The sequence below is a fragment of the Macaca thibetana genome, chromosome 1, assembly GCF_024542745.1.
Source record: "Macaca thibetana thibetana isolate TM-01 chromosome 1, ASM2454274v1, whole genome shotgun sequence".
NCBI lineage: Eukaryota > Metazoa > Chordata > Mammalia > Primates > Cercopithecidae > Macaca > Macaca thibetana.
The window spans coordinates 108,631,865-108,659,793 of NC_065578.1; the positions used below are offsets into that span (position 1 = coordinate 108,631,865).

Here is a 27,929-nt window from a genome sequence, read left to right on the forward strand (position 1 = left end):
CCATGGGTCCCCCTGCTACCTATTTCTCTCCATCCTGCCAGCACAGTCTAACCCTAATCTTCCTTGCTGTAGCCAAGGCCCATCTCCTTTCCTATTTCCCCAGGGAAAAAGACAAAAGCTGATTTCTCATCCTTGGCCTCACTGTGTGGTCACACAGACACTCCTTGGGCCTGGGGCTGGAAGTCCTCTGCTGTGACCCAGTGAGAGTGGCACCACTGTGACCAGGGGGCAGTGGTAGAAGGGAGCACCTGATCCAGTACTTTTCAGATGGGTTCCTCCAGACCCTCAAGTTCCACAGAGCAGCCCAGGGATCTCTTGGTTGGGGGAGTGGTAAAAGAGGGGCAAGGCCCTGACCCCCTCACTTCAACCCAGCAGCACTACTCGTCTGTTCTTTATTCTGGCCTTCCACTTCAGATTTCTTTTGAAGAAAAGGATTCTACTGCTAAATAAACATTCGAGCACCATTCACCTTATTCAATCCCCTCATTTTACAAAAAGGGACACTGAGGCACAGAATTTGAGCAAGGTCACACAGCTGTGGGGTTGGAGGCTGGGACCCAGGCCAGGGCCTTCCCCCAGGCCAGCTCTCTACCGCCTGGCTGGGCCCCTGGCTGCTCCAGGATGTAGGGAAGCGTTTTCTGAGTCGCCTGCACGGCTCCTGCCTGGTTCTCCGTGGTCCAGCTTCATGTCTGGTCCTCTCCAAGGTCCCCTGGAATCCCGCACACCCTCTCAAGTGAAGCTGCCGTGAAGAGGGTCTGGAGCCCGGGTACCGGGTAGGCCTCCTCGCTGGTCACAAAGCTGTGGCGGAAGGAGGGGGTAGCCGCAGGACACGGACAGGGAGGCAGGAGGGGGTGAGAGGCCGACTCTCTAGACGGGACCTCAGGGGGCAGTGCAAGCCCCTTGTCTCCGATCCAGGAAGCCTGTGTTAAAGCTAGGCTCCACCGCAGCCGGCCTCTGAATCTGGTGATAGTGTGTTTACACCACCTGGCTTCCACCCGCTCTCACCCTTCTAATTTACCTCTCTGGAAAAGCCCAAGTGGTGTCCAACATGAGGCTGGGGTCATTCTTCCAGCAGCCGGACCTCAAGGGGCATGCTGGTCAGACCGCAGCCTCGCTGGTGGGGTGGGGTGGGGGGGACGGTAGGGAGGGAGTGGGCTCAGTAGCTCATTGTGGGTGCTTCTCTGGGATTTTGGTGGCTTTGTAGTGTTGCTCGGGGCCCTTTTAACTCAGTCTGACCCGGGACCTATGGGAGGGGACAGCAATGAGGGCTCTTAGGACTGGCATGAACTGGGAACTTGGCCTCTGAGAGCCCTTAAAATATTTCGGAAACCTCTAGGCATACTTAGGGTACTGCCACCATGACTATCATCGGCTGGGTGGCTTCCGATCGCTAATTCGCACCGGCAATCTGAGGCGGCCGGCCTGGGGAAATAGGGATGGAAGGTCCTGCTGGAGGGAATCCTGGCGCGTCGGCGCGGAGGAGTGCGCTGGGTGGGGCCCACCTCCTTCGGCACGGCCGGCGTCGCCGCTTTAAGGCGGCAGCGGCGCGAGCAGGTCTATGGTAATGAGCCGCCGCCGCCGCCGCCGCGGCTCTGCAGAGCTCGCCCGCCCGCCGGGGAGGCGAGGGAGCGCGGGGCTGGGCCCGGGGCCGCGGCGACAGGCAGCAGCCGCGGCGGGGACGCGGGGCGCGAGCCGGCGGCGCGGGATCGTCGGGGGCCGCCGGGGCCGGGCCGGGGTCGGGGCGCGCGGCTACGCGGGCGCAGGTGGGAGATCCCACAGGGGCGGAGGGGGCACCCCGGCTCCGGAACCCGGGGCCCGGCAAGGCCAGGGGCGCCGCGGGGCCCGCGGGCGCAGGTGGTGAGTGCCCGGAGCGCAGGTGGAGGCGCAGCGGCAGCCCGCAGTGCTCAGGGTAACCAGGGAGCGGGTCTGGCTCCGGGGGCGGTGGGAGCCCGGGCGCGTCGGAGGGCGCAGCGCGGGGCCCCGCCGAGCCATCCAGGTGCAGGCCCCGCGGGGCGCACGGGGGGCCCCCGGGGACTTGCGCCCTGGCCCGGGCATGAGGCGCGGCGGGGCCGGCAGGAGCCGGAGGAGGAGCCGCCGCCGCTGTTGACTCGGCCGCCGGCCGGGAGCTGGGAGAGATGCGGAGCCCGGCCACCGGCGCCCCCCTCCCAACGCCGCCGCCGCCGCCGCTGCTGCTGTTGCTGCTGCTGCTGTTGCCGCCGCCGCCGCCAGTATTGGGAGACCAAGTGGGGCCCTGTCGTTCCTTGGGGTCCAGGGGACTCGGCTCCTCTGGGGTCTGCGCCCCTGTGGGCTGGCTCTGTCCATCCTCAGCGTCGAACCTCTGGCTGTACACCAGCCGCTGCACGGATGCGGGCACTGAGCTGACTGGCCACCTGGTACCCCACCACGATGGCCTGAGGGTTTGGTGTCCAGAATCCGGGGCCCATATTCCCCTACCACCAGCTCCTGAAGGCTGCCCCTGGAGTTGTCGCCTCCTGGGCATTGGAGGCCACCTTTCGCCACAGGGCAAGCTCACACTGCCCCAGGAGCACCCGTGCTTAAAAGCCCCACGGCTCAGATGCCAGTCCTGCAAACTAGCACAGGCCCCTGGGCTCAGGGCAGGGGAAGGGTCACCAGAAGAGTCCATGGGTGGGCGTCGGAAAAGGAATGTAAATACAGCCCCCCAGTTCCAGCCCCCCAGCTACCAGGCCACAGTGCCAGAGAACCAACCAGCAGGCACTCCTGTTGCATCCCTGAGGGCCATCGACCCAGACGAGGGTGAGGCAGGTCGACTTGAGTACACCATGGATGCCCTCTTTGATAGCCGCTCCAACCAGTTCTTCTCCTTGGACCCAATCACTGGTGCAGTAACCACAGCTGAGGAGCTGGATCGTGAGACCAAGAGCACCCACGTCTTCAGGGTCACGGCGCAAGACCACGGCATGCCCCGACGAAGTGCCCTGGCTACACTCACCATCTTGGTTACTGACACCAATGATCATGACCCCGTGTTCGAGCAGCAGGAGTACAAGGAGAGCCTCAGGGAGAACCTGGAGGTTGGCTATGAGGTGCTCACTGTCAGGGCCACGGATGGTGATGCCCCTCCCAATGCCAATATTCTGTACCGCCTGCTGGAGGGGCCTGGGGGCAGCCCCTCCGAAGTCTTTGAGATAGACCCTCGCTCTGGGGTGATCCGAACCCGTGGCCCTGTGGATCGGGAAGAGGTGGAATCCTACCAGTTGACGGTAGAGGCAAGTGACCAGGGTCGGGACCCGGGTCCTCGGAGTACCACAGCTGCTGTTTTCCTTTCTGTGGAGGATGACAATGACAATGCCCCCCAGTTTAGTGAGAAGCGCTATGTGGTCCAAGTGAGGGAGGACGTGACTCCGGGGGCCCCAGTACTCCGAGTCACAGCCTCAGATCGAGACAAGGGGAGCAATGCCCTGGTGCACTACAGCATCATGAGTGGCAACGCTCGGGGACAGTTTTATCTGGATGCCCAGACTGGAGCTCTGGATGTGGTCAGCCCTCTTGACTATGAGACCACCAAGGAGTACACCCTACGGGTGCGAGCACAGGATGGTGGCCGTCCCCCACTCTCTAATGTCTCTGGCTTGGTGACAGTGCAGGTCCTGGATATCAACGACAATGCCCCCATCTTCGTCAGCACCCCTTTCCAGGCTACTGTCCTGGAGAGCGTCCCCTTAGGCTACCTGGTTCTCCACGTCCAGGCTATCGACGCTGATGCTGGTGACAATGCCCGCCTGGAATACCGCCTTGCTGGGGTGGGACCTGACTTCCCCTTCACCATCAACAATGGCACAGGCTGGATCTCTGTGGCTGCTGAACTGGACCGGGAGGAAGTTGATTTCTACAGCTTTGGGGTAGAAGCTCGAGACCATGGCACTCCAGCACTCACTGCCTCGGCCAGCGTCAGCGTGACTGTCCTGGATGTCAACGACAATAATCCAACCTTTACCCAACCCGAGTACACAGTGCGGCTCAATGAGGATGCAGCTGTGGGCACTAGCGTGGTGACGGTGTCAGCTGTGGACCGTGATGCTCATAGTGTCATCACCTACCAGATCACCAGTGGCAATACCCGAAACCGCTTCTCCATCACCAGCCAAAGTGGTGGTGGGCTGGTATCCCTTGCCCTGCCACTGGACTACAAACTTGAGCGGCAGTATGTGTTGGCTGTTACCGCCTCCGATGGCACGCGGCAGGACACGGCACAGATTGTGGTGAATGTCACCGATGCCAACACCCATCGTCCTGTCTTTCAGAGCTCCCACTATACAGTGAATGTTAATGAGGACCGGCCGGCAGGCACCACAGTGGTGCTGATCAGCGCCACGGATGAGGACACAGGTGAGAATGCCCGCATCACCTACTTCATGGAGGACAGCATCCCCCAGTTCCGCATCGATGCAGACACAGGGGCTGTCACCACCCAGGCTGAGCTGGACTACGAAGACCAAGTGTCTTATACCCTGGCCATTACTGCTCGGGACAACGGCATTCCCCAGAAGTCCGACACCACCTACCTGGAGATCCTGGTGAACGACGTGAATGACAATGCCCCTCAGTTCCTGCGCGACTCCTACCAGGGCAGTGTCTATGAGGATGTGCCACCCTTCACTAGCGTCCTGCAGATCTCTGCCACTGATCGTGATTCTGGACTTAATGGTAGGGTCTTCTACACTTTCCAAGGAGGCGACGATGGAGACGGTGACTTTATTGTCGAGTCCACGTCAGGCATCGTGCGAACGCTGCGGAGGCTGGATCGAGAGAACGTGGCCCAGTATGTCTTGCGGGCATATGCAGTGGACAAGGGGATGCCCCCAGCCCGCACGCCCATGGAAGTGACAGTCACTGTGCTGGATGTGAATGACAATCCCCCTGTCTTTGAGCAGGATGAGTTTGATGTGTTTGTGGAAGAGAACAGCCCCATTGGGCTGGCCGTGGCCCGGGTCACAGCCACTGACCCCGATGAAGGCACTAATGCCCAGATTATGTACCAGATCGTGGAGGGCAACATCCCTGAGGTCTTCCAGCTGGACATCTTCTCTGGGGAGCTGACAGCCCTGGTAGACTTAGACTACGAGGACCGGCCTGAGTACGTCCTGGTCATCCAGGCCACGTCAGCTCCTCTGGTGAGCCGGGCTACAGTCCACGTCCGCCTCCTTGACCGCAATGACAACCCACCAGTGCTGGGCAACTTTGAGATCCTTTTCAACAACTATGTCACCAACCGCTCAAGCAGCTTCCCTGGGGGTGCCATTGGCCGAGTACCTGCGCATGACCCTGATATCTCAGATAGTCTGACTTACAGCTTTGAGCGGGGAAATGAACTCAGCCTGGTCCTGCTCAATGCCTCCACGGGCGAGCTGAAGCTGAGCCGCGCGCTGGACAACAACCGGCCTCTGGAGGCCATCATGAGCGTGTTGGTGTCAGGTAAGGAAGCGTCCAGGTGGCGCTGGGGTGGGGGTAGCTCGCGGGGAGGGTCCGGGCAGCCACTGGAGGTAGGGCACGATCCAGGAAGCAGCTACAGACCCACCTCCCTGCCCAGTGCCTGGCACAGAGCGGGAGGGGGCAAGAGCCAGCTTGGGAAGAAGCCCCAGGAATCCCGGTGGCTGGTGCAGGCCCCGCCTTCCACCAGGCTGGGCTGGGCTGCTTCGGTTGGCTGCCCCCACTGTCTACCAGCCTGTGACGTGGTCGGGGAAGTGTTGTGAGGCTGCCCTGGCTATGGCTGCCAAGAATTGTGAAAAAAGGCGCGTGGAAGCCTGGGGGGCCAGGAGAGCTGGGGGAAGGGTAGAGAGGACTGTGGCGCAGGAGGGGAGGCGAGGCCAGGGCCCCTTCACCCCCATCAAGATATTCCTGCAGTCTCATACAGCCTTTGGCAGAAATGGGGACCACGGGAGCACAGGGCTGCCGCTACCCAGGGGTCAGGACCCTGCAGTCCTCTTCTGGCCCCTTTTGCCTCCTGGCTGAGCTGCAGAATCGGCTGACATGGACTTTGTCTAGCGCATTCTTTTCCCTCCAGGCAGAAAGAGCCTGGCCTGGCTCCCCCTTCAGAGCTCCCACAGGAAGTGAGGCTAGAGCTCATTGTCTGACCAAACAGATCCCACTTTCAGAGTCCGTGGTTCGGGTCTGGCTTGGAGGAGGGGCTGCAATGAAGCTGGGGGGCAAGCTGAGGCCTTCTGGGCCCCCTTGCCACCCCACGGGCTGTTCTTAGGGTGCCAGGCCTTCCTTTTCTGCTGGCTGTGACCCGGACGAGCTCCAGGAATGGAGTGTAGGGACCAGGACAGGCCAGGGGACTGGTGGGCTTTGAGGGCAGAGACCCCAAGGCACCTGATCTGAGGACAGAACAGAGTCCCAGGGCGTGGGAGCCTGGCGGGATCCCAGGCTGGGGCATTCCTGCTGCTTGGCCAAGCGCTCAGCCTACAGACTCCCTGGACAGCAGGGCTGGGGGAGGAGAGTTGGAGGGGGTTGGTGACAGTATTCTGTCTTTTTTTATCAGCTGTGGGGAGCCAGAGGTAGCAGCAGGGAGAGGACCACACCCAAGTTGCTGAGTGCCTTCCCCAAGCCTGGGAACAACTGAGACCCTCATGAGGGGATGCTGTTAGCTGCACCCCAGGGGTGGGTCAGGTCACACCCCCTCTAGGCAGCTTTCAAACCCGTCAGGGAAGGGAGGAAAAGAAGAGGCTGACAGGCCCCTACTTCCACCCCAGGGAGTGTGGCTGGAAGGGGAAGGAAGGGCATGGGAGAGTCAGGGCGTGGCCTCACTCAGGGTCCTTGCTGGACAGATGCCCCCCTGCCCCACCCCTCAAGGTAGCCACAGGAACCAGGAAGCAGGAGCTTTTCAGGGACTGTGGCTGAGGTTCTGAGCCTCCGGAGACTTCAGTTTCCCCTCCAGGAGGAGGAAGTGGGAGGCTGAGCTCCTGTGTCCTCAGCTGTGCCTGGGCACTTGAGGCGGTGGGAAGGAGGTGGGAAGGAGGGCCTCTCCCTCTGGTCCTCCACACCCAGCCTGCCCTTGGTGAGTGTGGCCAGACACTAAGTGATGGGGGCAGAGAAGCGCCCCCACTAGGCTTTCCGTCTCCCACCAGGGCAGAGCCCCAGACCTTGGTTCCCTAGTCTAGAGAAGGCTCGGGGCAACATCCAGGAGGGCTTCTCCTGGCCTGGCAGCTCTGGCCCCACCCTCTCCCTTCCGCCCTGACCCTTGGAGGCAGTCACCACGGCAACCCCAAAGTTCAGGGAGGCCAGGGTGAGGGGGAGCTGACTCCCACTGCCCCTTTGTTTTCCTCCTCTTGTTCTTTGTCTCTTCCTTCTTTCCCGCCCCTGCCCATGCGGGGCCTTGCAGCACTGCCTCTCTCCGGTGCCCTCTCCCTGCTCCTGTGGCTCTCCTGCTCTCCCACTTGCCCATCGCGGGCTCTTTTCCTGGGGCTTTGTCTTCCCCTGTTTGGTCTCCGTGTTTGTGCCTCCTCTGTCTTCCTCCCTATGGCTGCGGCTGTCCCAGCCTGGGCCGATGGCTCTCCTGGAGCCTGAATTCTCCTCGCCTCTTTCTTCCTCTGCTCGGACACACAGCAGCTCCTGTCCATGGTCTGGGCAGCTCCCAGAACAGCAGAGCCCTCTTGGCCTCCAGCCTCCGCTGGCACGTCTGCCAGGGGAAGAGAGGTTGGGAGGCTGACCGGGACCTGGCGCTTTTCCAGGTGTGCCTGGCTAAGCTTGGGGCACAGGTGGCATTTCCTGGGGTCAGAGGCCATCCTAGCGCTTTCTTTTCTGTTCAGGAAGACAGCTTAGGCAATGCACTCCCCACCCCTGTTCCCACCCTGCCTTTGCACCTGAGGGGTGACCTAGGTCAAGGCAGGGGAGGGGGACACAGAAAGGAGAGAGCAGTGGGTTGACTGTTGGGGATGGGGACAATAGCAGAGGGGGCAGGTGGCCCCAGATGGTGAACCAGATGGGCAGCAACAGAGACATGCTGGGAGAGGGGCCCAGGCGGGGCCTAAGACGATGGCGGCGGGGGACACAGCGAGGAGTGTTCGTTCCCAGGGCTGAGTGGTGGCAAAGTTTCTCCTGCTCCGTGGCTTTGGTTGCCCTCTCGTCTCTTAATCAGTTATGGGCACTGTGTGTGGAGTCTTGGGCTGCTTCTGCCTGGAGGGAATATCTGGTCAAGGAATCATTAGGCAGATGTACCAGGTATACAAGAGCCCTGTGCCAGCTGAGCACCCTAGTGCGTGCGGGGAAGTCCGAAACAGAGAGGAAAGTAGAGCCTGATGACATAAATCTGGGTAGGCTTCCTGGAGCAGGTGAGCTCAGGGCAGGTTAGAAGACTCGGAGGACTGTGGGCTGGTGTCTAGGTGGGAAGGAACAGCCTGTGCAACAGCTTTGAGACGAGAGCAGGAGGAACAGAAGTGGGTGATGACAAGCGGGCTTACTGGTGATAGCTGGTGAGAACAAGCAAGTGATGAGGCTGGAGGGTAGGTGGGCAGTGGGCCGAGGACACGGCTGAGATGGGGGTCTGCCTTCAGCCTTCCCGGCTTCAGCTGAGCCACCGCTGGTATAGTCGGTCACCCCAAGTAGGTACAGTACAGATGCAGAATTTGTCCCCATGTTCCTCGCCTACTCACACCCCCCCCCAGAAACATGGGCTCCTGCCCCATTACTGCTAGGGTAAGCATTCGCTCTTTATGTCTAGTTGGGCTCCCCCTGCTATGTGGTGTTTGTTTGTTTGTTTGTTTTCTGGGGACAGAGTCTCGCTCTGTCACCCAGGCTGGAGTACAATGGCGCGATCTTGGCTCACTGCACCCTCTGCCTCCTGGGTTCAAGCAATTCTCCTGCCTCAGCCTCCTGAGTAGCTGGAACCTCCTAAGTAGCTGAGATTACAGGCGCCCACCACCACGCCCAACTAATTTTTGTGTTTTTAGTAGAGCCGGGGTTTCACCATGTTGGTCAGTCTGGTCTCGAACTCCTGACCTCGTGATCCACCTGCCTCGGCCTCCTAAAGTGCTGGGACTACAGGCATGAGCCACTGCGCCCCGCCCCCCTGCTATGTTTTAAAGACCATTTATTCTTTTTGGAGACTGAATAGATTGTCATCCACATCTCAGTGTTTTCTGAACACCTACTATGTGTAAGGCATTGTAACAAATAAAAATGTGAATGTGCCGGTAGCTCATGCCTGTAATCCCAGTGCTCTAGAAGGCTGAGATGGAGGATCACTTGAGGCCAGGAATTTGAGACTAGCCTGGACAACATAGCAAGACCCCATCTCTACACACAAACAAAAATTAGCCAGGCATACTTGTGAGCACCTGTGGTCTCAGCTATTTGGGAGGCTGAGGTGGGAGGATCGCTTGAGCCCAGGAGTTCAAGGCTACAGTGAGCTATGATCGTGCCACTGCACTCCAGCAGAGGCGACAGAGTGAGAGTCTCTTAAAAAAATAAAAAATAAAAAATAAAAAAAATAAGACTATCCCTTATTGCCCTGCAAAGCCATTTCCTCCATCTCCAGGTCCCCAGCTTTCATGTTTTAGCTAAATAAAATTCATTCCCATGTGTATGTGCATTCAGGTGTGTGTGGTATTTCTGGGCTTAGGGTGTGTGGGTGGAGTGAGACACCAGCAAGTGTGTGTTAGTACTTAGCTGTTTATAAGTGAGTGTGTTGCCTGGGGGTATGGCAGGCATTTGGGTGTGATGCTTGAGCCAAGTGGGTGATGAGTAGCTACAGGCCCTAGGGCCAGAGAAGAGACTGACTCAGTGGGGCTCTGGGGTCTCAGAGTGGAGAGCTGCCCAGGCCCTTCTATCTCTGCCCCCCTGGTCCCCCACCCCCACTCACCCTGTCTCCAGCATGGGGTAGTGGGTGATGTTGTCACTGGTTCACGGGGCTCAGCTGGATTTCCTGGGGTGGGGCCCCCCAGGCTACCCACAGCAGCCCAGAGTTGGGCGGGAAGAATGCTTTGTGTTGGGTGTTGCCATGGGGATAGCAGGTCTGCGCCCAAGCAGCCGTGGGGCTCAGTGGGAGGGGGACTAGGTGGCCCACTGACCCAGTTTACCCCCCCAACTCCCTGCTGCAGCCATGACTGCGATTATCGTGGTGTTGAGGCGTAGAGGCTGAGGGGGCATGGGGATGATTTTTATGGCTCTCAGGATGCTCTGGGCCCTGTAGAAAAGTATGAAAAAGACAACATAGGGTTCCCGTGCAGGGCAGCACAGACTCTGGGGGAAGGGAGCCGGAGCCTTGGTTGGACAGGGAAAGGTGCACAAACATTAAGAGGTGTGCTGTGCATCAGCGACAGAAGGTTTTGGGAAAGGATGCAAAGAGAGTTTCTGCAAATCTCATCCCCTGAGCCCTGAAGGAGTGACTGGCCCACAGGTGACATACCTGGCTCAGCACCCTTATGCCAGTGGGAGAGGAGAGGCTTTCTTGGTGGGTGGTGCAGGAATATGCAGGCTGAATTGCAGCCCCGGCTCCTGTGCAGGGCCTTCCCCACACCCCTGCGCGGGTCTGTGGCTTGGCCCCCCACCCCAGACTGGGTCCTGACTGGTGTCCCTCTCCACAGACGGCGTGCACAGCGTGACGGCCCAGTGCGCGCTGCGTGTGACCATCATCACTGATGAGATGCTCACCCACAGCATCACGCTGCGCCTGGAGGACATGTCACCCGAGCGCTTCCTGTCACCACTGCTGGGCCTCTTCATCCAGGCGGTGGCCGCCACGCTGGCCACGCCACCGGACCACGTGGTGGTATTCAACGTCCAGCGGGACACCGACGCCCCCGGGGGCCACATCCTCAACGTGAGCCTGTCGGTGGGCCAGCCGCCAGGGCCCGGGGGCGGGCCGCCCTTCCTGCCCTCCGAGGACCTGCAGGAGCGCCTGTACCTTAACCGCAGCTTGCTGACGGCCATCTCGGCGCAGCGCGTGCTGCCCTTCGACGACAACATCTGCCTGCGGGAGCCCTGCGAGAACTACATGCGCTGTGTGTCGGTGCTGCGCTTCGACTCCTCCGCGCCCTTTATCGCCTCCTCCTCCGTGCTCTTCCGGCCCATCCACCCCGTCGGGGGTCTGCGCTGCCGCTGCCCGCCCGGCTTCACGGGTGACTACTGCGAGACTGAGGTGGACCTCTGCTACTCACGGCCCTGTGGCCCCCACGGGCGCTGCCGCAGCCGCGAGGGCGGCTACACCTGCCTCTGTCGTGATGGCTACACGGGTGAGCCAAGGGAGGGGACCCATGGGGCAGCCCTGGAAGGCTCTGGTGCAGGCACAAATCAGGACAAATGATGGCGGCTGCCTCATTCTCTTCCCGAGTGAGGTGCAGCTACACTGGGAGGTCATAAATCCGGCCTGCTCCCTGACAGCACTCCACTGAGGAAAGCAGCGCAAGGAGTGCTTCTCCCTGCTGCGCACGGGACACACAGGCAGTGTCATTGCGGGTAGAGCTGACTCCAGAGCCAGTCGGCCTGGGTTCGTGTCTCAGCGTTGCCACTAGTAGCTGTGTGACCTTGAACAAATTACTTAATCTCTCTGGCCCTCAGTTATTTGAAATGGAGGTAATGACCGTACTTAGGTCATAAGTTGGTTGTGAGGATTAATGTAATTAATTTGATACTTGGAAACAGCTAGTGGCATGGAAGGTGTTGGCTTTGATTTAAGGGAACGCTGAGATTGGGTGACTTGCTCCTGGTCTCATCACAGCTGGTTTAGATGTGAGGCTGGGCCTAGAACCTGGTCTCTACACTGCTGAGCGAATTCCCTTTCTAAGCTGCAGCAAGTACTTTTCTCCCCAGGCATTAAGGGGAAGACACAGAAGTGCTGGGGGAACTGGAAGGGGTCGGGTTCTGAGATGGGGTGCTCCAGAAGATCATTGCACCTGTGTGGGCCTGGGCAGAATGGCTCCACCTCTGCCCAGGTGCTGGTAAAAGAGGGTCCTGGCTAGGGGACTTCCCTGTTGGCCTGTCAGCCAAGGTCTTTACACATCTTGCTCCCTGGGATGCTCACTGCCTCTGCTCTATGCTCCTGACCCCTCCCTTCAGGCTCCTGCATCTTCTCAGGGCACTCCCTGCTTCTCTTCCCTTCCCTGCAGGCCCTTCCTTCCGAGATGCCCAAGCCCTGCTCCCTGTCCTCCAGTGCTATGCCCACTGGCTCTGCCAGCAGCCATAGGCAGGCCCCACTCCCTTCCCTGCTGCATCTTCCTGCCCAGAACTTGCCAGACTTGACTTCTCTTTGCTGCTGCTAGGGGTGGGGGGAAGGGGAGGGGCGGGCATGGGGGAGGGGAGAGGAGTCTTTGTCCAGGAGGATGGTGGGGGGGTTGGGGGGGTTAGAGTAGGCGAACAACAGTTTCCATGGAAACAAGAGCAGTCACTAGGCACAGGAGCTGAGAACCTATCTCTAGAATCTGGGAATGGGGAGGGAGAGAAGGGTGGATTTTCCCATCTGATGTTGGAGTTTTCAGCTCCTCTGTTGAATTGTCTGAGCCCTCAGAGCTCAGTTTCTCACTTTCAGCATGTCCCACGTGCACAAAGGTCCTCAGTCTGGACCCCAGGGCTCAAGGTGGGAGGCCTCTGCCCCATTCCTGGGGGCTCCCCAGCTTCTCTCTCTTACTCCTCCATAACCCAGACAAATCTAAGTGGAAGCCTGGTCCCATCCCCGGGGAGGGAAACTGATCTCAATGCCTGAGAGGGACAAAAGCACCAGTAGGAAGAAGGGAGGAGGGAGGCTCCCAGCCCTCCCACTGTCCTGCAGGCCCATCTGCCTGTGCACATTTACCCTCTTGGGGGCCAGGACACCCCCAGGCATGCTTGGTAGTGTGACATCGAAGGCTCCCAGGAGCCTTACAACCAAGTGTCCCAGCAGGCCTGTGCTTATGAAACCCAAATGGGGTAGGGAAGGGGCTGGGAACTCTGAGGAACTTGCAGTGTGTGGAGCTGTGGCGAGAGAGGCTCAGTGAGCCAAAGAGGGTGCCCAGGAAGGCCTGGGGACCGTAGATCTCAGAGAAGATGGCACAGGAGAGGAAGTGGGGATGCCTGGGAGGTTTGGGGGGTATTACAAGGGTCACGGGAGGCCGTGAGAGCTATCACTGGGTTGTGGGGGGTCTCAGTTCCCCTCCCATCCTCAGGTACTTGGTACTCACCTGCCTTTCCTCTTGTCCAGGTGAGCACTGTGAGGTGAGTGCTCGCTCAGGCCGTTGCACCCCAGGTGTCTGCAAGAATGGGGGCACCTGTGTCAACCTGCTGGTGGGCGGTTTCAAATGTGATTGCCCATCTGGAGACTTCGAGAAGCCCTACTGCCAGGTGACCACGCGCAGCTTCCCCGCCCGCTCCTTCATCACCTTTCGTGGCCTGCGCCAGCGTTTCCACTTCACCCTGGCCCTCTCGTGAGTGGCTGGGCGCTGGGGGTAGGGAGCAGGCCTGGTGGGCGTCTGAGGTGCCTCCTGTTCTGTGGATGAAGTAAGAGGTCAGGCATCGAAAGAGCGTGGAGCAGGCTGCCAGCAGAGCCAGGAGCTCTTGGAGTTGCCTGTGGTTCTGTCCGCAGATCTCCCTCCCCTGCGCTGGTTAGGTGGTGGGGGTGCTGGCATCAAGGTGGATACCCCATTCCCTGCCCCCATCCCCAACTCCTGTTCAGGTTTGCCACAAAGGAGCGCGACGGGTTGCTGTTGTACAATGGGCGTTTTAATGAGAAGCATGACTTTGTGGCCCTCGAGGTGATCCAGGAGCAGGTCCAGCTCACCTTCTCTGCAGGTGATCACAGTTGCCCCCCATCCTTGCCCATCTTCCAAAGACCCCGAGTCTCCCAGCCCCTGACCCCAAGCCACATACTCTAATCAGCCAAACCTGGGCCCAGCCCCAGCCACTGGCACCCCAACCCTGCCTTTCCCAGCCCTCATCTGGCATACCAGCTCACCTGATCCTTTCCTCAGGGGAGTCAACCACCACGGTGTCCCCATTCGTGCCTGGAGGAGTCAGTGATGGCCAGTGGCATACGGTGCAGCTGAAATACTACAATAAGGTGGGTGTGGAGGGCACAGAGGGTTGGGGTTCTGTTCTTGCCTCAGGTGCTTACACAGCCCTGAATGGCACTGCCTCCAGGCTTGGGTGGGCTGGTCAGGGCATTTCTGGCTGAGAGGAAGGGAGCGGCTGGGAAGGTACCACCTTGCTGGGCATTCCCACCCCACTGGGCACTGCTTGATGCTCCCTGTTCCACTAGGCAGCCACAGACTTGGACACTGAGGAAGGTAGTTACATGCATAAACCATGTGAGCACACGTGTGTGTATGCATGTATGTGCGTATGTGTCTGGGCATGTGGGTGCACACAGAGGCACCCAGTGTGTGCTGGCCATGAACCTAGTGGGCTCTGCATCAAGTGTCCCCCTTCTTTGCTCTTTCCTGTCCACAGCCACTGTTGGGTCAGACAGGGCTCCCGCAGGGCCCATCAGAGCAGAAGGTGGCCGTGGTGACCGTGGATGGCTGTGACACAGGGGTGGCCTTGCGCTTCGGATCTGTCCTGGGCAACTACTCCTGTGCTGCCCAGGGCACCCAGGGTGGCAGCAAGAAGTGAGCAGGGAAAAGGGCCAGGGATGGGGTGAAGTGAGGGCAGAGCCAGGCAGGGAGGGAAGGTGGAGAGGGTGAGCTTCTGGGGGCTCCCTCCCTTTGCCTCCCTTAGCCCCTGCTCAGCCCTGGGGATGGGGTCAAGACTGGGGAATCAGAGCAAGGCCCTGTGGGGCAGTCTGGGGAGGGGGCCAAGTGTTGGACAAGAACAGTTCCAGGTGGGGGTGACCCCCTTCCTAAGCACTGCTCTGCAGGGCCCCTTGGACACCTGCCTAGGCCCTTCCTGTCTCCCGGCCTGGTGGCAGAGCAAGCGGAGGACCGGAAGCTCCCAGCCCTGCCTTGTGCTGCCACCATCTTTTCTCCCCCAGGTCTCTGGATCTGACGGGGCCCCTGCTACTAGGCGGAGTGCCGGACCTGCCTGAGAGCTTCCCAGTCCGAATGCGGCACTTCGTGGGCTGCATGCGGAACCTGCAGGTGGACAGCCGGCACATAGACATGGCTGACTTCATTGCCAACAATGGCACTGTGCCTGGTATGGGCGCCCGGGGTGGAGTCAGGCTGGGATCCCAGTGCTGAGGGGAGGGGCTGTGCCTGGTGTGAGGATGCCAGAATGCAGGGTCTCAGAGGCCTCTCTAGCCGCTGCCACAGGATTCCTCTTTACAGCCCCGGCTCAGGTCCACTGAGAGGCCTTCTCTCCATTCCAGGCTGCCCTGCCAAGAAGAACGTGTGTGACAGCAACACTTGCCACAATGGGGGCACCTGCGTGAACCAGTGGGACGCGTTCAGCTGCGAGTGCCCCCTGGGCTTCGGGGGCAAGAGCTGCGCCCAGGGTAGGAGGGGCGGCTGTTAGAGGCTGAGGCCTGGGTGCTATCAACAGCCTGGGAATTGGCAGGGTTGGGGCAGGCGCTGGGCAGGCCGCCGCTGAGCCGGGCTGTGGGTGGAAAAGCGTGTCTGGGCAGAGCCCTGAGAGGGCAACACAGGAGACAAAGGGGCCAGTCAGAGGCAGGCCTGGGCACAGCGTGGGGCGGGCCCAGGGCAGGTACACACTTTGGAGGGCGGGGCTGATAAGGGGAGTGGGCTCTGCCTTCCATGCAGCTGCCACCGCTGAGCATCACACCCCTAGGGTCCTCCACGGCTCCACCCGTCACAGTCTGCCTTTTCCTGCCTCCCCAGAAATGGCCAATCCACAGCACTTCCTGGGCAGCAGCCTGGTGGCCTGGCATGGCCTCTCGCTGCCCATCTCCCAACCCTGGCACCTCAACCTCATGTTCCGCACTCGCCAGGCCGACGGTGTCCTGCTGCAGGCCGTCACCAGGGGGCGCAGCACCATCACCCTACAGGTGATGCAGGGAAGAGCCGGCTGGCCCTGGCCTGGCCGTAGGGCCCTGGTAGCCTCTAGGGGGCTGGACAGAAGTGGCTGGGCAGGTCCTGGGCAGGGGTGGGGACAGATAGAGGCCACTGGATCCGTTGGGAAGGTCAATGCTGCCACCTATTGGGCCTGAAGGAAATAAATACACTTTCCTCTCTGTGGCCTAGCTGGGCAGCAGGATGGGTTTGGTGGTCCAGAAAGGGGAACTGTGAACTGGAGAAGAGTGATGAAGGCCGTTTGCTGACGCTGCTTTCTTTCCTCCTGGTGTCAGCTACGGGAGGGCCACGTGGTGCTGAGCGTAGAGGGCACAGGGCTCCAGGCCTCCTCTCTCCGTCTGGAGCCAGGTCGGGCCAATGACGGTGACTGGCACCATGCACAGCTGGCACTGGGAGCCAGTGGGGGGCCCGGCCATGCCATTCTGTCCTTCGATTATGGGCAGCAGAGAGCAGAGGGCAACCTGGGCCCCCGGCTGCATGGTCTGCACCTGAGCAACATAACAGTGGGCGGAATACCTGGGCCAGCCGGCGGTGTGGCCCGTGGCTTTCGGGGCTGTTTGCAGGTGAGTGTCCTGCCCTGCCCTCCCATCTTCCCTACCACTTCAGCCCTGCTCCACTGAGGGCAACACTGCTCCTGTCCCTCCCAGGGTGTGCGGGTGAGCGATACGCCAGAGGGGGCTAACAGCCTGGATGCCAGCCGTGGGGAGAGCATCAACGTTGAGCAAGGCTGTAGCCTGCCTGACCCTTGTGACTCAAACCCGTGTCCTGCCAACAGCTATTGCAGCAACGACTGGGACAGCTATTCCTGCAGCTGTGATCCAGGTATGCTAAGGATCCAGGGCAACAGGCAGGTTATCAGGTGCCTGGGGCCACATGCTGGCTCTGCTGTGTGACTTGGGGCATGGGGCATCACATCACCTCTCTGAGCCTTAGTCATCGACACAGCAAAGCCAGCTGATAGGATGCTACGTGGGAAGAAATAGATGAAGGTGGGTTTCATGGAAGATGGTGCGAGGGGAGGGTGGGGGAATGAGCCTCTCTGGTCCTTCTGGTCCCAGGTTACTATGGTGACAACTGTACTAATGTGTGTGATCTGAACCCGTGTGAGCACCAGTCCGTGTGTACCCGCAAGCCCAGTGCCCCCCATGGCTATACCTGCGAGTGTCCTCCAAATTACCTTGGGCCATACTGTGAGACCAGGTAAGCAGACCAGGGCATGTGGCAGCAGGTCCCAGTGGCTGCTACTCCTCTTTGTGTGTCCCTCAGAGCCCTGAAAGCCTGGCTGATCCACAGCCAGGGTCAGAAGGGCCACACAGGGCTCACCTAGGTTAGGTGGGAGTGGCAGGGGGAGCTCATGCCTGCCTGGATCCCTCTCTGCAGAATTGACCAGCCTTGTCCCCGTGGCTGGTGGGGACATCCCACATGTGGCCCATGCAACTGTGATGTCAGCAAAGGCTTTGACCCAGACTGCAACAAGACAAGCGGCGAGTGCCACTGCAAGGTGACAGCCCCAAACAAGCCCCCACTGTGGCCACTTGGGCCTCTGTCCACATCTCCTGGGCCCTAGGGGGAGGCTATAGAGATGGGTCTTCCTGCAGAGTCGAGGGCCTTGTGCCTTTGCCCTCATAGGCGGAGCTGTTGACCGCTTACCTTCATGTGGCTGAGGTGTAGACCCTGGGCCAATGTGTAACCCATGGGCTGTGGGCCTGGTGTGGTGGTGGTTTGCAGCCTATTCTGATTGTGTGACATCTCACTGATGGGCTCAACTCCAAAGCATTGCTAGTGTTAATTATTTTTGAATGCTGCTCCTGAGGGGACCTGAGGTCGGGACCCCCTCCAGAGGGGCCACAGCTGAGAGGACCCATGAGCATCCTGGGAAGAGAGCCTGGCCAGTGACACCCTTCCTCCCTCATTTCTCAGGAGAACCACTACCGGCCCCCAGGCAGCCCCACCTGCCTCTTGTGTGACTGCTACCCCACAGGCTCCTTGTCCCGCGTCTGTGACCCTGAGGACGGCCAGTGTCCATGCAAGCCAGGTGTCATCGGGCGTCAGTGTGACCGCTGTGACAACCCTTTTGCTGAGGTCACCACCAATGGCTGTGAAGGTGTGGCTCCTGGGATGGGTGGGCAGCCCTCTTCACAGTGTGCTGGGCACCTGCACCCCAGGGAAGCCAGGAAGGGGTGGTTGCAGTCCTGGGGAGACCTAGGGAGGGCTGGGGATCCTGGGCAGGACCGCAGAGGGAGAGCTGCTCCTGGGTGACCATGTGCTCTTCCCTGCAGTGAATTACGACAGCTGCCCACGAGCGATTGAAGCTGGGATCTGGTGGCCCCGTACCCGCTTCGGGCTGCCCGCTGCTGCTCCCTGTCCCAAAGGCTCCTTTGGTAGGTGTTGGAGGCCCCAGTGTGATATTGAGGACATGGCCTCTGCTGTTAGTGGGATGAGGGCAGGAAGCCCCTGGCTGAAGATCCGGGGACTCTGCTTTCTGGCCTCCAGGTCCTGGGATTTCATTTCCCATCTTCCTTGGCTCACGGTCCCCCTTCCCCTGTTGCCCAATTGTGCCTACATCTTTGACTCTTTTTTTTTTCTTTTTTCTGAGACAGAGTCTCGCATTGTCACCCAGGCTGGTGTGCAGTGGTGCGATCTCTGCTCACTACCACCTCCGCCTCCCAGGTTCAAGCAATTTTCCTGCCTCAGCCTCTGGCTGCTGTCACACCTGGCTATTTTGTTGTTGTTGTTGTTGTTGTTGTTGTTGTTGTTTTTCTTTTTTCTTTTTGGTATTTTTAGTAGAGACAGAGTTTCACCATGTTGGCCAGTCTGGTCTCGAACTCCTGACCTCATGATCCGCCTGCCTCGGCCTCCCAAAGTGCTGGGATTACAGGCGTGAGCCACTGCGCCCCGCCACATCTTGGACTCCATTTTTTTATTTTTTTTGAGATGGAGTCTCACTCTGTCATCAGGCTGCAGTGCAGTGGCGTGATCTCGGCTCTCTGCAACCTCCACCTCACAGGTTCAAGTGATTCTTCTGCCTCAGCCTTCCGAGTAGCTGGGACTACAGGTGTGTGCTACCATGCCCAGCTAATTTTTTGTATTTTTTTAAGTAGAGACAGGGTTTCACCGTGTTAGCCAGGATGGTCTCAAATCTCTTGACCTCGTGATCAGCCTGCCTCAGCCTCTGAAAGTGCTGGGATTACAGGCATGAGCCACTGCATCCGTCCCACATCTTGGACTCTTAACAAAAATGCTGAAAAACCTGCACAGTGCTCGGCATAGGGCTGTGCTAGAGATTCAAAGATGAATCATGCAGGGTTCCCATCGTCAGCTCACCACCGAGTCCTGGAGTTATGCCACCACAAAGGCAGACAGTCTGGGGAGTAGGGGTGTTGGCTGCTGACCCAGGAGACCCAGCCCAGTATGGGGGATGGCGCTGGTCCTGGACTGGCGATGAGCAGGTTCATAGGCAGGAAGTGGTAGAGAGCACAGAGTGGTGACTGGAGACAGGCAGGATGAGGGCTCAAGGAGGTCACATGCCCTGTTCCCCCAGAGCCCTGTGTGGACCCATCTTGCAGAGATTTTTGGCCCTGGTGTTCCACATACCTGTCTTCCTGTTTCACCAGAGCTCTTGTTTGCTAGTTGCTGTCCCTGGCCCATGAGGTGCTGGCCTCCAGCAGAACCTGTCAGCCAGTCTCAGGGGCTTCCTGTGTGTCTCCCTGAGGGCAGCCCTTTTGGCTTCCTTCCCGCAGGGACTGCTGTGCGCCACTGTGATGAGCACAGGGGGTGGCTCCCCCCAAACCTCTTCAACTGCACGTCCATCACCTTCTCAGAACTGAAGGGCTTCGTAAGTGAACCGCCTCGTCGCCATCTTTTCCCTCTCCTTCATGCTGAGTCTCACTTGCCCCTACTCCCATCTTTGAGAAACGGGATTCTGGAATTCCAGCCTGTGTGTTCCTGGTCTCCCAGCTGGAAAGACCATCTCTCCCCTCCTGAGGTCCTTTTGCTCCAGAGTTCCTGCCCTCACTCCTGCTCCTCCACTCCCTCCTGTCTAGGCCGAGCGGCTACAGCGGAATGAGTCAGGCCTAGACTCAGGGCGCTCCCAGCGGCTGGCGCTGCTCCTGCGCAATGCCACGCAGCACACAGTTGGCTACTTTGGCAGCGACGTCAAGGTGGCCTACCAGCTGGCCACACGGCTGCTGGCCCACGAGAGTGCCCAGCGGGGCTTCGGGCTGTCTGCCACGCAGGACGTGCACTTCACTGAGGTGGGGCTTGGAGGTTGCAGGGCTGGCTGGTTAGATGGGGGTCATGGTGAGTGAGCCTGCTCATGGCAACCTGGAGGGCAGAGGGGGCCTTCCCATCCCACCTATGAGGAGCTCCCTGCTGGCAGGAGGCCTCCGTGAAACCCGTGACCCTTGGCCCAGCCCTCTTCCCAACCCTTCTCATAGTAAGGTGTGTGTGCTGGGGCACGGTCTGACCCAGAACAGAGGCCTGCCTGTGGTACCACGGGCTGGGAGGAAGCAGTATCTCAAGACATCTGTGTGGGTCCAGGCACAGGGCTGGGAAGCTCTTATGTAGAGAATGAGGAGGAGGGTGAAGGGGCAGAGCATCCGGTGACCTGAGTGGGCAGTGCAGTCCAGGAGCATTTCAGGGGAGGCAATGGTGAGCGCAGAGGGAGGGGCCTGCCGGGAAGCGGGGGCTGGCCCGGGCACAGGCCGAGGCTCTGTGGCGGGGATGTCAGGTGTAGGCTGTGAGCACACCCACCGTGACCTTGCCCACCCCAGAATCTGCTGCGGGTGGGCAGCGCCCTCCTGGACGCAGCCAACAAGCGGCACTGGGAGCTGATCCAGCAGACAGAGGGTGGCACCGCCTGGCTGCTCCAGCACTATGAGGCCTATGCCAGCGCCCTGGCCCAGAACATGCGGCACACCTACCTAAGCCCCTTCACCATCGTCACACGCAACATTGGTGAGGCTGGTGCCAACGGGTTTGTGGAGGGAGTCCCCGACAAGGAAGGGCGGCTGTGCTGGGGTCCTGCCTGCCTCACAGGTCCTATCTGTGACCATTTCCTTCCTTAGTCATCTCTGTAGTGCGCTTGGACAAGGGGAACTTTGCTGGGGCCAAGCTGCCCCGCTACGAGGCCCTGCGTGGGGAGCGGCCCCCGGACCTTGAGACAACGGTCATTCTGCCTGAGTCGGTCTTCAGAGGTCAGTGGTGGCCATGGATTGAGTTGGGAGCTGGACCCCAGTGTCTGTGCAGACCCCACAGAGGGCAGGGCCCAGCTAAGTGTGACAGTGTCCCCTCCCAGAGACGCCCCCCGTGGTCAGGCCCGCAGGCCCCGGAGAGTCCCAGGAGCCAGAGGAGCTAGCACGGCGACAGCGACGGCACCCGGAGCTGAGCCAGGGTGAGGCTGTGGCCAGCGTCATCATCTACCGCACCCTGGCCGGGCTCCTGCCCCATAACTATGACCCTGACAAGCGCAGCCTGAGGTCAGTGGCTAGGGGACAGGTGTGGGTGGGGTGTGGGTCAGGCGGTGAGTGCTGAGGCATGGAGGGGGTCGGGGGCGTCTCCCCAGTCATGTGACTGCTGTGGTGACTGTGCACCTGCCTGCCCTACATCAGAGTCCCCAAACGCCCGATCATCAACACGCCTGTGGTGAGCATCAGTGTCCATGACGATGAGGAGCTTCTGCCCCGGGCCCTGGACAAGCCCATCACGGTGCAGTTCCGCCTGTTGGAGACAGAGGAGCGAACCAAGCCCATCTGTGTCTTCTGGAACCATTCGATCTTGTGAGCCTGCACTACCCTCGCCCCCCCGCCCCCAAGGCTTTGGGCTGAAAGCCCAGGCCCCTGCATGCCTCACCCTCCTTGTCTTCCTGACTCTGCCTTCCTCACACAGGGTCAGTGGCACAGGTGGCTGGTCGGCCAGAGGCTGTGAAGTCGTCTTCCGCAACGAGAGCCATGTCAGCTGCCAGTGCAACCACATGACGAGCTTTGCTGTGCTCATGGATGTGTCTCGGCGGGAGGTCGGGCCCCCAGGGGCAGATGCAGAGCCGTGGGTGGGCACTCAGGGCATGGGGCTGGTGCTCAGGTCCTGCTCTTCCTAATTCGCTGGCCCCCTGCCACCCACTCTGCAGAATGGGGAGATCCTGCCACTGAAGACACTGACATACGTGGCTCTAGGTGTCACCTTGGCTGCCCTTCTGCTCACCTTCTTCTTCCTCACTCTCTTGCGTATCCTGCGCTCCAACCAACACGGCATCCGACGGAACCTGACAGCCGCCCTGGGCCTGGCTCAGCTAGTCTTCCTCCTGGGAATCAACCAGGCTGACCTCCCTGTAAGATGCTGCTACTGCCCAGAGACTGTCCCCACCTTCTCAGGCTACCTCCCCAGTCCCCACTGGCAACCCCTGCTCCTTCACCATGAACTCTAATAAGGTGCCTAGTGCAGCGCCTGGCCCAAGATTTCCTCTTCTCCAGGTCCCCCGGGATCCCCCAGCATCCTACGGGCATCTGCCTCTGGCCCAGGCTTCCCCGGAAGCAGTTCCCAACACCCAGGCCCTCCTCCCTGCCTGACCCAAAGCAGAGCCTGTCCTCTGGGTGGACCCCGGTCACTGACCTGCCCTGGCCTGGGCCCTCAGTTTGCCTGCACAGTCATTGCCATCCTGCTGCACTTCCTGTACCTCTGCACCTTTTCCTGGGCTCTGCTGGAGGCCTTGCACCTGTACCGGGCACTCACTGAGGTGCGCGACGTCAACGCCGGCCCCATGCGCTTCTACTACATGCTAGGCTGGGGCGTGCCTGCCTTCATCACAGGTACCCCCACCCATTCCTGGCCTTGGGGTCCCACATCCTTAGGTCCACCTTTGTTCCCTCTTCTCCCCACCCACATACAGGCCCTGAGGCCCCACATCCCCATGCCCCAGACCAGCTTATTCACAGGTGTCCCTCTGCTTTAACCCAGACTCCGAGGCCGCCACCCAGGTGTTGCTTCCCTATCCTGGGGAGGACACAAGGGCCGATGGTGGGCAGAACCCTTTCCATGCTTTGTGCCTGGACCTGTGAGCCCACCTGCTTGCAGCCCTACTTCCCAGGCCCCTCACCACCCCTCACCTGCTCCCGTCTGTCTCCATGCTCCAGGGCTAGCTGTGGGCCTGGACCCCGAGGGCTATGGGAACCCTGACTTCTGCTGGCTCTCCATCTATGACACGCTCATCTGGAGTTTTGCTGGCCCAGTGGCCTTTGCCGTCTCGGTGAGTGCTAGCAGGTGGGTTGGGTGTCACCTGTGGCCCTCCTCTGCTGTCCTCCTGCTACTGGGGCCATGTGTCCTCAGGACTCCCTTTAGGAACAGCTGAGGCCACGGGGCATTGTGGGCTGGGTAGAAGCTGTTTATCCCCACTGAGCACCCCATGTCCTCTGCCCCTGCCTAGATGAGTGTCTTCCTGTACATCCTGGCGGCCCGGGCCTCCTGTGCTGCCCAGCGGCAGGGCTTTGAGAAGAAAGGTCCTGTGTGAGTATAGGGTTGGGGTGCCTGGGCCGTGGGCAAGCACCAGCATGGGAGGCCTTATGGCCAGACTCATGGCCTGTCCCTATCCTTAGCTCGGGTCTGCAGCCCTCCTTCGCCGTCCTCCTGCTGCTGAGTGCCACATGGCTGCTGGCACTGCTCTCTGTCAACAGCGACACCCTCCTCTTCCACTACCTCTTTGCTGCCTGCAATTGCATCCAGGTAACTGGCCCAGCCTGTGGAGAAGGGAGGTACCTGGGCTGTGGGTACCTGAATATGCACAGACCGTTGCTGCCTCTTGCCTGCCAGGGCCCCTTCATCTTCCTCTCCTATGTGGTGCTTAGCAAGGAGGTCCGGAAAGCACTCAAGCTTGCCTGCAGCCGCAAGCCCAGCCCTGACCCTGCTCTGACCACCAAGTCCACCCTGACCTCGGTGAGGGAGCCAGGGGTCTTAGGCGGGTGGTGAAGGGAGGGAGAGGTAGGAGGCCCAGTGAGCCTGTACTTTTGGCCCACTCCCCTTTCCCTTTTCTCCGTCCGTTCCTGGAAGGTGGAAGAGGGGGTGAAAATGGTATGTTTGGCCTGGGGAGGAGATGTTGGAAAGGGTGTGTAGGATTTTGACTTGAGGGAGATGGGTCTGAGACAGATAATCAGGTAATAAGTGCCTTGCACCTGAGAATCTCTCATGAATTTTAGTAAATTTTCTGTCTCCCAAGGTGCTCTCAGGAGTCAGTTTCTGGTCCTATCTTTTACAGAGCCATTATATAGTGAGTCCAGGATCCCTGGGGGCATGCAGGGGTGGCACAGCTGTGGCAGAGCTATGACCACTGCCAGGCCTCAATACGGGGGCAGCAGAGAAGCAGGGCCCCCTCTTTCAGACCTGAGCATGTGGAAGGTGAAACTTAGGGCAAGTTCCCTCCACCCTCCTACTTCCCAGCCTGGGGCCAGCCATCCCACTCCCCTACTTACTGACCTCTCTGTTCCCTACCTAGTCCTACAACTGCCCCAGCCCCTACACAGATGGGCGGCTGTACCAGCCCTACGGAGACTCAGCTGGCTCTCTGCACAGCGCCAGCCGCTCGGGCAAGAGTCAGCCCAGCTACATCCCCTTCTTGCTGAGGTGAATCCTGGAAATGGGAGGGTGGAGGAGGGGAGGAGGGGCCCATGCATGCTGGACCCGGGCCAGCCAGCCGTTGGGAGTTGAGGAGCACACACTATGGCTAACATGTGGGCTAGCTTGGATTAGAAGCTGTAAGGGACCCACGGCTGGAACCAGGATCCCAGGGGAGAGGAGAGACGGGGACTCTGGGCAAGGGGCCAGGCTGACCCCCAGCATGGTCTCGTCTTCCTAGGGAGGAGTCCACACTGAACCCTGGCCAAGGGCCCCCTGGCCTGGGGGATCCAGGCAGCCTGTTCCTGGAGGGTCAAGACCAGCAGCATGGTGAGGATGGCAAGACTCCGGCCGCCCAGCGGGGCAGTTGGCTGGCTTTTAGTGAAGGTGGGTGGAGGTGGCTGGGCTGGCTGTGATCTCTCCCTGGCCTCCTAGATCCTGACACAGACTCCGACAGTGACCTGTCCTTAGAAGATGACCAGAGTGGCTCCTATGCCTCTACCCACTCATCAGACAGTGAGGAGGAAGAAGAGGAGGAGGAAGAGGAGGCTGCCTTCCCTGGAGAGCAGGGCTGGGATAGCCTGCTGGGGCCTGGAGCCGAGAGACTGCCCCTGCACAGTACCCCCAAGGGTGGGCCAACACCAGGGCTATAGCCTTTGGGGCCGGTAGGAGGAGAATGGGCCTGGAGTTCTTGGGAAGCAGGACTAGGGTGGTGGCCTCCTGGCTATCTGCCCTCTGTGGGCCTCATCTACTTCCTTTCCCCACCAGATGGGGGCCCGGGGCCTGGGAAGGCCCCCTGGCCAGGAGACTTTGGGACCACAGCAAAGGAGAGTAGTGGCAATGGGGCCCCTGAGGAGCGGCTGCGGGAGAATGGAGATGCCCTGTCTCGAGAGGGGTCCCTGGGCCCCCTTCCAGGCTCTTCTGCCCAGCCTCACAAAGGTGAGTGGGGCACCCCCAGCTGCCGCGCTCCCCTGGTCAGCAGCCTCACACCTCACATTCTCCTGTGGCTGCACCTCACAGCCCTGCCCCGGCCCGCAGGCATCCTTAAGAAGAAGTGTCTGCCCACCATCAGCGAGAAGAGCAGCCTCCTGCGGCTCCCCCTGGAGCAATGCACTGGGTCTTCCCGGGGCTCCTCTGCCAGTGAGGGCAGCCGGGGCGGCCCCCCTCCCCGCCCACCGCCCCGGCAGAGCCTCCAGGAGCAGCTGAACGGGGTCATGCCCATCGCCATGAGCATCAAGGCAGGCACGGTGGATGAGGACTCATCAGGCTCCGAGTGAGTGTGGCCGGGTGGGCGGGACGGGGTGCAGCCCCGCGGAGGCCCCACCTGGGCCCAGAGCTGCCTCCGGGCCTCCCCAGGCGACTCTGGTTGGCTTTAGGAGGACAAATGGGTGAACTGGCCCAGCTCCCTTACTATGCCGTGCCCACAAACCATGGTGCCTTGCGGGGCGGGCCACCCCTCCTGGGCGCTACGCGGTGTGGCCCAGCCTAGGGCAGAGTGCGGGAGGATGGGGAGCTGGGAGTGCTTTCCTGTTTCCTTCGTCTGGTGAAAGCTGTCACTCTCTCCTCTGTTTCAACTAACCCTCTGTCTGCCTTTTCTGCCACTTTCCTTTCCTGCCTCTCCAGATTTCTCTTCTTTAACTTCCTGCATTAACCCTGGGCTGTGGCTCCTACGCCCGAGGCTCCCTTCCCTTCCCCAGCCGCACTCATGCCCTGCTCCTGTCTTGTGCTTTATCCTGCCCCGCTCCCCATCGCCTGCCCGCAGCAGCGACGAAACGTCCATCTGAGGAGCCTGGGCCTTGCCAGGAGGGGTACCCACCCCACCCAAGGCCATCTAGTGCCAACTCCCCCCCCACCATTCCCCTCACTGCACTTTGGACCCCTGGGGCCAACATCTCCAAGACAAAGTTTTTCAGAAAAGAGGAAAAAGAGAATTTAAAAAAGGATCTCCACTCTTCATGACTTCAGGGATTCATTTTTTTTATACGCTGGAAATTGACTCCCCTTTCCCTTCCCAAAGAGGATAGGACCTCCCAGGATGCTTCCCAGCCTCCCCTCAGTTTCCCATCTGCTGTGCCTCTGGGAGGCGAGGGACTCCTGGGGGGCCTGCCCCTCATTCGCCATCACCAAAAGGAAAGGACAAAGCCACATGCACCCAGGGCGTCACACCCTTCGGGCTGCACCCGGGCAGGCCTCAGAAAGGTGAGGGGCCAGGGCAAAGGGTGCGCCTCGCCCTGCCCGCGCTGCCTCTCCCAGGAACTGGAAAAGCCCTGTCTGGCGAGGGGGCAGAAGGACTCAGTGCCCCCGGACCCCCAAATGCTGCATGAACACATTTTCAGGGGAGCCTGTGCCCCCAGCGGGGGTCGGGCAGCCCCAGCCCCTCTCCTTTTCCTGGACTCTGGCCGTGCACGGCAGCCCAGGTGTTTGCTCAGTTGCTGACCCAAAAGTGCTTCATTTTTCCTGCCCGCCCCGCACCTGGGGCAGGCCAGTCATGTGTTAAGTTGCGCTTCTTTGCTGTGGTGTGGGTGGGGGAGGAAGAGTAAACACAGTGCTGGCTCGGCTGCCCTGAGGGTGCTCAAGCACAGGTTTCAAGTCTGGGTTCTGGTGTCCACTCACCCACCCGCCCCCAAAATCAGACAAATGCTACTTTGTCTAACCTGCTGTGGCCTCTGAGACATGTTCTATTTTTAACCCCTTCTTGGAATTGGCTCTCTTCTTCAAAGGACTAGGTCCTGTTCCTCTTTCTCCCCGACTCCACCCCAACTCCCTGTGAAGAGAGAGTTAATATATTTGTTTTATTTATTTGCTTTTTGTGTTGGGATGGGTTCGTGTCCAGTCCCGGGGTCTGATATGGCCATCACAGGCTGGGTGTGTTCCCAGCAGCCCTGGCTTGGGGGCTCGACGCCCTTCCCCCTGGCCCCAGGCCGCCATCTCCCCACTTCTCCCCTCTCCTCAGTTTTGCCGACTGCTTTTCATCTGAGTCACCATTTACTCCAAGCATGTATTCCAGACTTGTCACTGACTTTCCTTCTGGAGCAGGTGGCTAGAAAAAGAGGCTGTGGGCAGGAAAGAAAGGCTCCTGTTTCTCATTTGTGAGGCCGGCCTCTGGCTTTTCTGCCATGGATTCTCCCCCTGTCTTCTCCCCTCAGCAATTCCTGTAAAGGGTTAAAAATTTAACTGGTTTTTACTACTGATGACTTGATTTTAAAAAATACAAAGATGCTGGATGCTAACTTGATACTAACCATCAGATTGTACAGTTCGGTTGTTGCTGTAAATATAGTAGCATTTTGTTGTTGTTGTTTTTTCATGCCCCATACTACTGAATAAACTAGTTCTGTGCGGGTACAGCACTGTCACTGTCTGCTTCTGTGTGGCACCCTGTCCTCCCACAGGGAGGAAGACCTGGTCTCTGGAAAACAA

The 27,929-nt window shown here is 59.9% G+C and overlaps 1 protein-coding gene across 4 annotated transcripts; it reads left to right on the top strand.

Moving 5' to 3' along the window:
* Positions 1-1,594: 1,594 nt before the first annotated feature.
* On the top strand, positions 1,595-27,854 carry CELSR2 (cadherin EGF LAG seven-pass G-type receptor 2). 4 transcript variants are annotated; one of them, XM_050745464.1, is made up of 35 exons: positions 2,132-5,454; positions 10,563-11,210; positions 13,151-13,373; positions 13,622-13,737; positions 13,917-14,005; positions 14,395-14,552; positions 14,915-15,078; positions 15,251-15,376; positions 15,720-15,886; positions 16,187-16,474; positions 16,559-16,733; positions 16,970-17,111; positions 17,292-17,412; positions 17,832-18,015; positions 18,191-18,292; positions 18,919-18,966; positions 19,652-19,746; positions 19,955-20,164; positions 20,684-20,867; positions 20,978-21,106; positions 21,208-21,388; positions 21,521-21,688; positions 21,798-21,924; positions 22,036-22,236; positions 22,540-22,714; positions 23,039-23,151; positions 23,329-23,408; positions 23,498-23,624; positions 23,712-23,834; positions 24,391-24,518; positions 24,751-24,839; positions 24,945-25,139; positions 25,278-25,448; positions 25,530-25,782; positions 26,133-27,854. In XM_050745464.1, exons 1-35 carry the CDS (start codon positions 2,136-2,138, stop codon positions 26,158-26,160), a joined length of 8,847 nt encoding a protein of 2,948 aa, XP_050601421.1. In that variant the 5' UTR covers positions 2,132-2,135; the 3' UTR covers positions 26,161-27,854. The 4 variants fall into 4 exon arrangements, with proteins under 4 accessions (XP_050601445.1, XP_050601421.1, XP_050601426.1 ...); XM_050745469.1 differs by having other exon boundaries at positions 25,548-25,782; XM_050745488.1 differs by lacking the exon at positions 18,919-18,966 and having other exon boundaries at positions 1,595-5,454; positions 25,548-25,782.
* Positions 27,855-27,929: the final 75 nt, after the last annotated feature.